The sequence below is a fragment of the Coturnix japonica genome, chromosome 2 (assembly GCF_054131305.1).
Source record: "Coturnix japonica strain WE chromosome 2, WE-NBRP24, whole genome shotgun sequence".
In the NCBI taxonomy this organism is placed as follows: Eukaryota; Metazoa; Chordata; class Aves; order Galliformes; family Phasianidae; genus Coturnix; species Coturnix japonica.
In genome coordinates this window covers 112,609,487-112,623,078 of record NC_140664.1, presented here as the reverse complement: position 1 = coordinate 112,623,078, position 13,592 = coordinate 112,609,487, and the positions used below count along the sequence as shown (strand labels likewise).

The following is a 13,592-nucleotide window of genomic DNA, read 5'->3' as shown; positions in this document are numbered from 1 at the left end:
GATGGCAACACTTCAGCTGGTGGCAGCAGCCCTTCTTTAAGTTCCTGTTTTTAAAAGTGATGTAAATGTCTGCCAAGAGTAACTGCCAACAACAAGAAAAGAAGGTTGCCCCTCTTGGAAGATGATGGTAAGAAAGCGGGCTATTTTATTTTCTGGTATTTTCCATTGGTGTTTGTGATTCATAAGACTTATGTATTCTAATATACCAGTGTACAGAAATTAATCACCGAAAACCAGCTTGAAATTCTGTCTCTTAGTGAAAGTTTTTCAGTGATTCCCATTTTAAGACATGTTTTCAAAACTCAACACATGAAGGTTAGAACAAGCTCTTTTACCTCTTTTCACTTGTACTACAAGCCTTTAAATATACTCAACAAACATGCCATTTTGCAAGTACCTTATTTTCTTTCTACAAAATGTCAAAAGCACTGCAGGCAGTGCAGCTATGGAATATAATTGATATGGAAGTTCTCCTGAGACTGTTTTTGTTGTTACATTTCAAGAGAAAGGCTCTTGAGATTATATATGAAAAATAAATCCATATGCCTTTTGCAGTTTTTTGTAGCTGAAAATATTTTTCTGCTAAAATGTTAGTATGTTTCCTGGAATCACTGAGCTTTCAATAATGTTTTTAGTTAATATTCTGCAGCTTCCTGTGGTATTCACCACAGCTAACTTGAGCTCATGGAGTTTGACTTCAGTTATTTGTAGGGAGGACTCCCTGGGTGTGCCCTGCAGTCATCAGGGATGTTGAGAAGGGATGTCCAGACCACAGCTCAAGGAGCGCAGTGCAGTGTCCCACCCTGAATCATACCTGCTACAACCTTGCTCTGTTAGGCACCAGAAGTACTGCAAAACAGGGCTCCTCCTCTTTGGGCAATAGCTTGAGAAAGCCTATTGTTGGAAGTCTTGCTTCCCACTGCTTCATGTGATGTTTGGACACCGTGTGTGCTGATTAGCACATTCATTTTTCTAGTACAAAAATACATATTTCTCTGTGTCAAGGGAGTTATAAATTAAAGCACCCATATTGTGAATAAACATCCTGCATCACCTTTGGTCTTTTTAGAGTTACATTTGTGTTGGGGTGGTGAGGAGAAGATGTTTCTACTAAAAGTCAAAGCTTTTAAATAGACTGGTTCTGATTCTGTGCTACATTACGTACTTTCCACACTGTCCGAATTCCACAGGGCCTCTTGTCAGAGGAGGGCCTCTTCCTTGTCAGCTGATAACAAGTAACAAGAATGTAAAGGGTGTGTGGCATCAGGTTTGTGTAACAGACAGTAGCTCAGTGTTCGGTTTGGTGATTTTACAGTTACGTGTATGGAATAATTTGTTTGAGGAGGTTCACTGTTTTCAATGTAACTATTAACTGTTAGAGTTTTGAGACGATAATTACGTACAAAATGTAATGCTGTGTCAGCAGTTAGTAGTAGTATTGGAGGTAATCTTACTGTTAGCAATATTTACAACAGGAAAAAAACTGTTTGTCTTTATTTGTCAGTAAACACTGACTTTTAAATGACATGAAAGACTATATATTGATTTCTGTGGGTTAAAGGAATACTTCAATGTTTATCTTCCTCTTTGTTACTGAATGAGGTAAAGTTGAACCCGATGAAGGAGGTGTTCAGTGTTAGATTTATTATTTGGGTCTGTAAAAATTCTTGAAAACATGTTTCTTACCAAACTGATTTCAGCTCTCCATTTTACTAATTGTGGAAGTAAATTTCCATTATTGGAGAAATAAGGAGACTTCCTCTCACAGTTACAGAGAAGCCTCTCAAAATGAAGAAGTAGGACGCTCATCAGAGGTAGGAGGTGTAATCAGGCTGAATCTCCATGCAGAATTCTAGGGGTTGTTTTGCAGCCAGTATCTGCAAAATAAACTGCAGGATTCAGTTTGCAAACACTGTGGCAAACCAAACCCTGCAAGGTTTGCCGGGCTCCAGTTACTATTATTGCTCTTAGTAAGGCTTATTATCCCGTCACAGAAGCTGTAAGAAAATCCATCTCTCCACTTTAAACATGATAAGCCTTTGTCACCTACAATGCAATTAATGTTAAAAATAGCAGAGTGCCTGTGATAAGATTGTGACTTGCAGGCAACGAGCCATTGTCCAATGCTGGAGACTTATCCAGAGGGGCAGCCAGCCTGCAAAGCTCTGTCAGCTTGCTGATTGCCAGTTCTCTTGGAGTTGGATGAAATATTCATGTCTTTCCTCTGCTCTCTGCAAGCACTATTGATTTCTTGTATAAACGCAGCTATATTTAGTCTAGACAAATGGAATGTGGATTGCTGCTGAATAAATGGGATGAAAGGCAGGACTTTTGCCTGTCCATTTCTCTTGGTCTCGGGCAATTATTTATAATCAAGAGCAGTTTTTGTAAGTTAAAGGTGATTTTTTATAATTTAGCTATTAATCTCTGAACAAAAGCAAGCACTTAGAAACAATCATTCTGTTGGAAGAGAGGGTTAAGAAGTCAAATTATGCTCTGAGGTTTATAATAACAGTTACTAGGATTAAAAAAAGAAAGAAAGAAAGAAAGAAAGAAAGAAAGAAAGAAAGAAAGAAAGAAAGAAAGAAAGAAAGAAAGAAAGAAAGAAAGAAAGAAAGAAAGAAAGAAAGAAAGAAAGAAAGAAAGAAAGAAAGAAAGAAAGAAAGAAAGAAAGAAAGAAAGAAAGAAAAGAGCAAAAACAAACAGAAAATGTTATGTTTGCAGAATGTTGATGAGAAAATGATGTGGTCAGTGAAAGAGATTCGATGCCTCACCTTTTTTTACCTTCTTTTTCTTTTTCCTTTTCTTTTTCTTATTCTTATTCTTCTTATTCAGTTCTGTCTGTTCGCTGTGGTCTCTGCAGCTTTACTGTTCCTATTTGCTGGATTTTTTCACTGTTTCATTTTGGTTTTCTCCTTGGAAATAAATACAGCTCCAACAGGAATAAAAGCAAAAAATATGTCTACAGTCAAATTCCCTGTTTGTTTCCTGACAGCATATTTGTTTTCAGTTAATAATCTTATTTTTCTAATATAATAGTAGGAATTGCAGTTAATGTGTTTGTATTCCACTGTCCTCTAGTGGGTGGAATCAGAACTGCTAAGTGCTATCTCAGGCCCTGTGCTGTTTTCCTGTTGTAAAAATGATACTAGTCAGTTTTTTGTTCTATTTCAACAGGTAGAGTTATGTTCTGTCTTGTCATTTGATATGAAAAAGTGGACTTTACAAGTATCATGGTGAAAATCATCAGGTCTCTCTCTTTTCTTCTGCTTTTTAGTCACTTCTATTTAAATCAGGAGATGGAAAACCACAAGATTGTTCATTAACTACTTTAATACAAGATTATAAATATGTACCATTATGGCAGCAATTTGAAATACTATAATGTGTTTCCATTTCCCTGAAAGTTGTAGAGAGACTACTAGGCCTAATCCGTTCCAATGACAGCAGTCGCTTTTCAATGCAGCTTTATTGTAACTTCTTGTCTTGTATGTCTAATTATTTTCCTATTTCATGTGAGTCATTCCTGTGCATTTGCTACAAAGCCAGATATATGCAATAGCTATTTTATTTTTGCATAACACAATCCCTGGATAATCTACGTGCTAGCATTCACTTTTTAGGGAGATATCTTGCAACCCAGTGAGAACTGCTGTCTTCATCTCAAGCTGAAGAAGTGCCTCACATGTTTGTTGTTAAGCTGTCATAGTACCTTGGAGGTTCTCAATAAATATTGCTCCCCAAGGCTGTGACATGGTTTTAGAACTGGATTGCTTGCTAATCTATTTAGCAGAATATTAATCTGGGAATATTTTTGCAGAGAGCAGAAAGAAAATAATGAAATAATTTGTAAAATTTTAAGTTGCTAGTAGAAATATCAGAAGTTTGCATACGGTATAGTTTGCATTCTTGTTGCCTTTGTACACTGAGGGAGTGTATGAGTGAAACTGTCTTTTTTTCCTCAGTAGGAATCATCTCTATTCTATTTCTCTGGTTATATTTAAATGTAGATATGTTTTGTTGTTTTCCTCATTCAGTGGATGTGAAGTCGGAAGTTCCTGTGGGATTAGAGCCTATTTCACCATTAGACTTGCGAACTGATCTCAGGATGATGGTTCCCATGGTGGACCCAATTATGCGTGAAAAGCAGCTACAGCAGGAGCTACTTCTGATCCAGCAGCAGCAGCAAATTCAGAAGCAACTACTGATTGCAGAGTTTCAGAAACAGCATGAAAACCTGACCCGCCAGCACCAGGCCCAGCTCCAGGAGCACATAAAGGTAGCAACACTTTTAATTTATCCCCCGGTTTACTGCAAAGTGTGTATGTTTAGGCAGACATGGAAAGGGAGTGTTCCTGAAAGATTTGCTGTGTCTGCTAGATGGAGTATGAGTGCTTCCTTCTATGTATCTGGATGATAGAAGCCTTTTCAAGAAAAAAGCTTTGCCAGCAAGTTGTACCTAGCAAACCAAGATAGGATTATTAGACTCCCCAGGCTCATGAAGCTGCTAAATGCATGGAAATTCAATATACCAATTTCACAGTGTTAAATTTTCAGCCAGACTATGCAATATGGCTGTCTTCTCTGTGTACACAATTCTGAGTGCATTAGAAGTCTTCTTTATTTGGCTGCAATCTGAATTTATGCCCACAAATCAAACCAGTAGACAAGTATGTAATATTTGCCTTTTGAAATGGAGGTAGGGCCTACAAATATTTTCACTCTACTCTGACATGCCTCACATGATGTTTAAACAAACAAACAAATAAATAAATATAAATATAGGATTGCATAAGTTGTGGTAGGATTGCTATAATGGATTTTGACTGGGAATTTATGTTCTTGCCTTTATTTTTATTTTTCCTTCTGATCTACTTTTCATTATTCTACTGTGCAAAGCTTCTGCTGGCTGAAGCTCATAAATGCAACTGAGCACAGCAGCCAGGGTTTGGTGATACTCTAGCAAAGAGTATTATGCAGTTTTCATATATATCTGCCAAAAGAGAAAGAAGAGAAAGCACAGCAGTCAGCTGCTACCTGATGTTAGAGTTCATTTCAGTGGTGGTGCATTTTGATCCTAAAAAGTCTGGGGAAAAGCAGTGAAGAGGTGAAAAGAAGAGTAAGCACACACAAAAAACACCAGTGCTCTTTTATTCAAGGGAGTTGTTTTGACCAGGACTGACATACAAAACACTGCAAGCTTCACATTCTCATGTCTTTTTGTTCTGTGCAAGTTACAACAGGAACTCCTAGCCATTAAACAGCAGCAAGAAATTCTTGAAAAAGAGCAGAAACTGGAGCAACAGAGACAAGAGCAGGAACTGGAGAGGCATCGCAGGGAACAGCAGCTTCCTCCCCTCAGAGGCAAAGAAAGAGGCCGAGAAAGTAAGTGCCTATGTACCATGAATCCTAATACAAAATTAATATATTTCTTCTACCTTCTGGAGTGAACCTTAAGAAGAGATCTGAAGCAAGTCTTTGACTGCATGCAAAGTGCAACAGCAGCAGTCAAAGCTGTGCTTGCAGAAGGGCAGAGCCACCCGTTGCACAAAAGAAAGCTGCTGTTTTGTGTGCACATTTGGAGAACTGCACATTCTGACAGACTTGTAGATACACATCTCTTTTTAAGAAATAGGAGGGAATTTGAAGGCCTAAACCTTCACTTGTGTTTCTCTCCATAGAGCTTATTTCCTATTACAGATATCACGACCGAACAACAACCTATATGAATGATGAAGTTATTTGAGCATTTTTTCAAGACTGAAAATATAACAAAGTGTTTACTAGTATCTTTAGTTTAGACATCTGTATACTTTTTCTCATTGATAAAGTCAGTGTCTTGAAACTGCTTTATATTTCTTCAGATACCTTTTCATGAGACCCCACAGGGAATTATTTCTAGATCAGATATTGCTCTCAGGTAAATGACAGATACAAAGGATGATGTTGGAGTTTGATGCTCACTAGAGGGAGACAGATACAAATAATTCAGTGTAGTCAGATCAGCTTAAAAATCAGGTTTTGAAAATGCATTGTGAAGGTATTTAAAATGAAATTGCCACATCCAGATATTGGTATTTGCCCTCCTAATTGAACAAAAGATTCTAATTAAAAAAGACCAAACTAGAAAACAGTTGTACATAGTACTCATGGGAAACATACTCCTGCCTTTTTTTTTTCTTGGATGGGCACCTGTATCAGTTCAGTAGTTGTAGGTTTACCATACTGTAGACTTTAGAAGTTAATGTCCACAGGGTTTCTATTACTTTGATAAACAGTGAATCACAAAAGCATCATTTTGCTGTGATGATGTTAGCTTTGCATTCTTAGGGAAAAGTGAGGGGTACCTCGGTTCCTTTGTCTATGGAACATTTTCTGGTAAAGCATTAACAGTCCGAGGTTGTTCCTTTTCATCATAAGCTAGATGGGTTACTTGCTATCTGCAACACGAATAACTTTTCAAATCACCTGCATATTAACATATTAACCCATGAGGAGGGTAACAGAAACCTCGACCAAAAAGAAAAAAAAAAAAAAAAGGATTCTATAAGGGATATGAAAATCAGCATTCATATAAACAGTTTGACTTTGTTTGCACTCACACCAGAAGATGAGCAGCACTGTGAACTCAATGTTGCCTTTCTCTGTTTGGCTTGCTCATTACACTGTACCTCGTCAAGCAGCACTTGTGACCCTCAGCCCTAGCCTATGCTTCTACTGATCAGCTTAATAAGTAGAGGAGGGAAGGAAAATATAAATAGTGGAGTTAGGGTCTGAAGCTGAGGGGTAATAGAGGTATTTTATGGGAATCAGGTCGCAGGGAGACATGCTCACCAGCTAACTGTGCTGTTGGGTAACCAAATACTTAGAGTATCAATATTCCTGAGTGCTGCTACTTTCAGAGAATCACTCCTCTTCTTTCCCCTTTTTATGACTGTTTGGGGAAAATGGAAAGATTTTTTTTTTTATTTTTTTTTCATTCTTTTTACAAAGAATGTTATGGCTATGAGTAAGGAAGCATTCCCCATGCTGGAAGAAGAAATCAGTTTACTTGATGTTAACATGAGCTGCCTTACCATCAATTTACAGAAGAAGCAAGCATTCTTTGCTGCTACTTCAAAATGACCTGTTGTCATTGACTTTTTTTTTTTCTTTTTTTTTTTTTTCCCATTATTTTTAGATTTGGATATTATTAGGAAATGATTTAAATTCTTTAGATATATCTGACTCTGGATAAATGGCCTCATCTGCTGATGTAATATTCCTCATGACTTCATCGATTTTCTGGATTATGGCCAACTTTAGTCTTCTACAAACAAACAACCCAAACATTATCTCATTTTGACTGATTTCCACCAATGCTTTTTATAGTTTACAATGCTTTCAGCAGTAAGAACATAGATTGTTTTTTGCCTGTTTTTTTGTTTTGTTTTGTTTTGTTTTGTTTTTTTGTTTTCTTTAAAATGTAATTTTATAAATAAAGATGAAATGTGTTTGATTTTGTTTGTCTTAGGGGCAGTAGCCAGTACAGAAGTGAAGCAAAAACTTCAGGAGTTCCTGTTAAGTAAATCTGCAACAAAAGACTCTCCAGCAAATGGAAAGAATCATTCCGTGAGCCGCCACCCCAAGCTCTGGTACACGTATGTTCAGTATTTAGCTGTTTCTTTGTCTTATTGAGGTAGCTACTAACAGTAGACAAAATGCTTCTTCAGTAGGGATGTCGGGAGCCTCTAACTCTAGAACAAGATGGAAGAAGAAGCAAGAAGTTAGCAAAATATATCTAGTTGAGCTGAAAAGTACTTTGTAGGAAGTAATGACACGAGAGCTATACAGGACAGAATGGTCTCTGAAATTTGTATAAACTTTTTATTTCAACCAGATCCTGTTATGGATATATTACTGTTCCAAGAGCTTACAGTTATTGCCTCCTCCCCCCTCCTTTTTTTTTTTTTTTCCCTTTATTTTTAACTAATTAATGCATTTTAAACTTCTTTATTAGAACTGATACATTCTTAAAAGTCAATTAAAAAAAAATAAAAGAAAGAAAAGAACTTTGGATGCATTTCTAAAAGGATTGCAACATTATCCCCAAACTAACCTTTACAGGACAGACAAACAGAAATGCATATGGTACATTAGATTTTAATCCAGCACTTGTTCTTTTTAAATAGCATTACTGATGCACTTCCCTTTGAGCTTCTCTTCTAGCTAATCAGAGCACTGTGATAACATGATTTAATACACAGTTACATTGTTTCTGCTAGAGGTAAATAATTTCCAAATAATGTGTAAAATTCTCTTGAGTATGACTTCTGAACTAATGGCCTGAACTTATTCTGAGTCTTTGGATGTATGAGAATTGTAAGTTCTACAGGGAGATGTCTTCTGCTACATGAGGGAAACTTTAATGTTAGTGCTTCTATTTGACAAAAACACAGCATTACGTGATTAAACACATTACATTGAAAAGAAAGGGAGAGGCTCTGTAAGAGGCCAAGTAAAATGGTGTTTAGACAAGCACAAAGTATGAAAGTTTCCCTCTTTTCCCTTCTCTCCTTCTCTAAATAATATAGCAACCAAACAAAAAAGCCTGTCATTGAGCCAAATGATGCAATTGCTTTGCAATGTACTATTTACATGTTCAGAAAGATCTGCCCATACTCTTCCCTTCATTCAGCAGTTGTCAGAAAGTCCTTTTCAGTTTGGAACTCCTCTGCTGACGTGAGTGTTATGTTCTGCAGAGTTGTATGCCCAGAAAACTTAGAAAATGCAAGGTTTTATCTTTCATGTCTAAATAGTTTACATTTTTTTTCAAGAGATAGTAATATCTCAATATTTTTTATTAGTTTCTTATAACATCACCCCTGTCCCACCCCCCAGGAATTCCCCTATCTTTTTGTTAGAAAAGGCTGGGTCAATGTACATCCATTTGTATATAATAAACAAGACTTTCAATGGCTTTTGCTGTGGCTCAGCTGGTTCGTATTAAAATGCAACAATCTGAAATGGTCAGTTCTCCAGACTGGTGACAGATCCTGTCTGTAGGTCAACATGACTCTTATCCTATGTGACTTTTATAATGAGTGCAAAAAGCACATTCTTGGGAATCCCAAGGAGTTCCATAACTTACTGTAAAAGTGAAATTGGTTACATGAGCCTGTGGTTTGTGCACACTTAGAGGAACAAGAACATAAACACAGCTGAGACATGTGTACAACACGTGTAGATAGTTACTGCTGGTCACCTCAGTGACTGCTAATTTGTGACCTCTCTGTGTCTGCTGCAGGGCTGCCCACCATACCTCACTGGATCAAAGCTCTCCACCCCTGAGTGGGGCCTCGCCGCCATACAAATACACTTTACCAGGATCACAGGATGCCAAGGATGATTTTCCACTCCGTAAAACGGGTGAGTTAGTTTATTCAATCCCCTTACCACGACTTCTTTCACCCTTTATTTTAACCAGGCTGTCTACCAACAAGGCACGTATCATAATCCACAAAGCCTGTTCAGGATGTTACTAAGGGTAAGTTCAAAAATCCTGACTGTATCTTTACAAGGCTGGTGTATCAAGAGTCATTATTTCCCAGTGCTAACAGGTTGTGCAAGCTTTGGTTCTGGTGGACTTAGTTTCTAAGCAAACCATAATTTCATTGATCTTTTGTGGTATTGTCTTTATCTCAATATTATTTCTGCGTTTAATAGCTCTCTCTCTTTTGCATGGTAGATATAGTATCTGTCTTCAAATGATATGCTGCCTGTAGGCACATTTTTTCAGGACACGGAGAAGAGAATTCATGGAAAGAGAAAAATTGGATTAATGTTATATTTTGTGACCTTGGTTGAAAAAGACTATATATATGCATATCTGTATGAACGTGCATACATGCATATGTTTGCATATGCTTATTACACACAAGAATGTCTAATTGACAATAAAATGATCATTTGAACATTTCAGAATGTTTCAAAGGGTTTAGCAAATGAACCTTTTTTTCCTTGGCAGCAGGTGAACTGTAGACTTGTCTTTTTCTGCACCATAAACCCAGAAGGATGGTGGTGGAGTCCATGTGGCTGTTACCTCAGGTCTTTGGTGCAGTGACCGGTATCCAGGAATGCAGGGAGACACTAGGAGAGGAAAAAAAGAAAAAGAAAAGAAAACACTAGATCTCTTATTGCATGAGTCTGCTGTTGAGTGATATAGTTACATTCAGAGGGAAAGTTTGACCCCCTACTGTGCTAACAGCCTTTGAATGTGATTTAGCCACTGGGAGATTGAAAACTAAGTGCAAAACTGGTACTGACTTGAAAAGAAGTGGCATTTGGAAGCACTGTGCATTCTGAAAGAAGATCCAGTCTACATCTAATACTTCAGAGCAGACTCTCTAAACTCATATTATGTCCTCAAATATTTTTGAAAGAATGAAAAGTAAAACACTGATTTATTCTGGCTGAATTATTCAAAGTGATCATTGAAAAATGTGGTGGCAGTATAACAAGGTTCTATGAAATCTTGCTCAGACTGTTCAGTTGCAATAAGCTCATTCGTGGTTCTCTTCTTAATTTCACTATACAATATATATTTATTGTTCCAATAGGCTATATATTTTCATTTTTTAAACAAAAGAATACACTTTACGTCTTCTAAATGCTATGACTGTATCTACTTGTTTCTGCAAGCAAGTTTTAATTTTTCTTCCATGTTTATGTATCTTAAATGTTATGATTGATATTTATGATGTGTCAGACTGTTGATCTGTAAAACAAAACATTTTCAAACACTGTAATAGTGAAGTTCTCGTGCAGCTGCTAATACTTTTATATCTCTGTGGGGGTTTCAAAATATTCCTTAATTCAATTCCCATTGTCTGCATAAGAGGACTATAATATAATTAAATCCAGATGTTTTCTATATGTTATTCCAAATATTTGGGTATGCAATGCATCAGTTACAAAACTGGACAAAGGACATGATGACTCTCTGTAGATGACTCTCTGAAAAGATATCTACAGAAAATGCAGACCAATACTAATATAATCATTAACATGACTGCTCTTATGAAATTTACATTGTGATTTTGATAAGCACATAGAATTGAAGTGTAAAGCATGTTGTGTGTTAGCAAGGGAGAGTATTCAATAGATCTCTACATCTATGAAAATAACAACTGTTAAATATCCTGTTTACACTTTCAGTCTCTCCCTGTCCTGGATTTATAATTCCAGCCTTCAGCTGCATCCCCATAAAGGTCCCAATGATTGCTCATCAGGTTGAGAGTAAAAGCAACAGGAACTAGACTGACACAAGTCAAATGACCCTAAACTTATCTGAGTGGCAATAGGGCCATCCTCCAGGCAGGGGGGACATTGTGGAGCCTGTGTCATCCTCATGGGACCTTACTAGACAAAGGTGTCCTACGAACACTCATGTCTATGGGCAAGCTATAAGCCTGCAGAAATCTGACCTTTGCCATGAGGGGTGAACCTCTTTTCCTTTCCTTAGGGCTATGAATGCTTATTGCCACTGGCTCCTGGTAAATTTTCTGTGCTGCTGAACCTGCATGAAGTAAGCAATTCATATATGAAAGTTGAAAGTAAACCTTACATTCCTTTCAGCCTCCAGAAGGGAATACCTTTTATAGACTTTAATTGCAATTTTGGTTTGCTTCTCAATTTTATTTTCTGTAAGCATCATTTGAAATATAGAGGTATCTTTCATTTAAACTTTAATGTAATGCTCATTATAGACAATTCTGGTTGAATCGGTTACTCTAAGATCAGATTTAATGTGAAGCAAAATAGTGTGATTCACTCATGATGTCCTGATATGTTCTTCCCTACCAGGGAACACTGAGTGTTACACAGGCATTGCAAGTCCTGAGAGCTTCTTGCTTACTTTCTCAGTAATCTATATAGCCCAGTCCTGATGTATCAGCTCCTTGTTAATCTTTTAAAAATGAATGTGGATGGACTATGGTTAAGGAGAAAATATTCTGTCCTATTTTTATCCTTCTGGCATCTGGCTACATAGGTAAGTAGGGTAGTGCTTAACAGCTGTGCTGTCTGTATGCTTAAAGCAAGGTACCTGACTTAGTGTACCAGTGCAATGGCTGGAATTACTACCTCTCAGGCATGTGGATTATTCCTTCCCTTACGAGATGCAGAAGAACCTGTCAGCAGTAGGCTTTGCACAGTTCAGCTGCATGGAGGATTGGGACTGTCCTAGGGGCTAGAGGCCAGGATATGCAACTCTTCGCACAGCTGCATTCAGATGCTGTGTGTTGACAGACTTTCAAAAAGAGCAGAGCAAAGGGAGCTATTGCTTCACTGGACAGATAAATGTACCATAAGGAGAAGCTATACATCTGTAGCTGAAAATAGAATTTGGCCAAAATAGAGTAAGAGCAAATTCACCAAGATTTCACCATGGGTACCTGTTGTAATGTGTGAGCTTTCTACAAAGCACCCAAAAGTCTTGAGCAGCACATGGCTCGTTAACTTCCAATGATACTAATGTGTTTAAATTGCCCAGAGAGGTTTGAAAATTCCTCCCCATTACTAAACTCTTTTGAAATTCATACTGACTGCTGTAAGAGCTCTAATGGGAGCAGTGCGCTTTTGAAAACATGGTCATTTAATATGGAGAACTTCTGATTGCTGATCTCCATAATTTGGTTGTCTATCTATCTGGGAAAATGTTATCTGTTTGAAGAGACTGCTGAAAAGCTGACAAAATTGTAGCAAGTCACACGGGGTTGATAGGCTGCAGGTTCTCAAAGAAACTTCCTTTTTATTCACTTCTTTAAAACAAATGCAGAAATTCTGGCAACTGGCCACTATGTTTGCATTTTCTTCACTCTAGAGCATTTCTTTTTCTGTGTGCAGTGTTGCTGTGGAGCTCTCTAACCAAAGATACGTGCTTTTCAAAAATATCCCTAGTGGTTGAATTGCTACATTTTGCCTCATGCTTTGGCTTTGGATGGAAGAAATTCCTGAGATTGTCAGCATATCAAATATGAAATGTTTTTTCTTTCACAAATTTAGCACAGTCATTGCAGAATGGGGATGTCAATCAACATTAGTATTTATTTTGGTTTTATGCCAGTTGAATCTTTCTTTGTTCATGGACTTTATAAGCTTACAGTTTGCATTTTGCTTAAATACGTGAGCATCACTTACAATAGCACTATTTAAGATGTTTGTGACTTGCTTACCAGAAACTGGAAGTATGCTCAATGGAAATGTAACATGATTGTTTTTTTCTTAAACAGTACAAAATTTTAGATTGGATGGGGGAAATTATGTAATTTCACACAGGAAAAAATAAAAGTAATAAGAGAAGATGAAGGATGGTTTAATGTTGTGATGAAAGAAAGGAAGAAGGCTTTACTACACAGTCATGAAAACAGCTTTGTAAAAATGACATTATGTTAACCTGATTAGGCAGTAGAATAACAGCATAGCTCTTGTGTAATTAGAGTGAAAGATTCCTGAGTAAGAACACAGTAGATGTAATTTTTTTAAAAAATTAATTTGAACATTTCCTTACCATCATTCTTCCTGCACTTTGTGACTCAGTAATTTGCTAGAGT

The 13,592-nt window shown here is 37.1% G+C and overlaps 1 protein-coding gene across 16 annotated transcripts in view; it reads left to right on the top strand.

Annotated features, from left to right (window-relative positions):
* The window catches only part of HDAC9 (histone deacetylase 9), a 445,991-nt gene that overhangs the window by 230,633 nt on the left and 201,766 nt on the right, over window positions 1-13,592 (top strand). For 8 of the 16 annotated variants that reach the window (XR_014943025.1, XM_015853723.3, XM_015853724.3 and 5 more), the window contains 4 exons: window positions 4,038-4,279; window positions 5,235-5,385; window positions 7,514-7,640; window positions 9,287-9,408. Coding sequence is in view for 15 of the 16 variants with exons in the window: in XM_015853723.3 (XP_015709209.2) it covers window positions 4,038-4,279; window positions 5,235-5,385; window positions 7,514-7,640; window positions 9,287-9,408 (642 nt within the window). In the remaining variant the exon portion in view is untranslated. The remainder of the gene's footprint in view (window positions 1-4,037; window positions 4,280-5,234; window positions 5,386-7,513; window positions 7,641-9,286; window positions 9,409-13,592) is intronic. The other 8 variants (XM_085538530.1, XM_085538526.1, XM_085538531.1 and 5 more) reach the window with 3 other exon arrangements.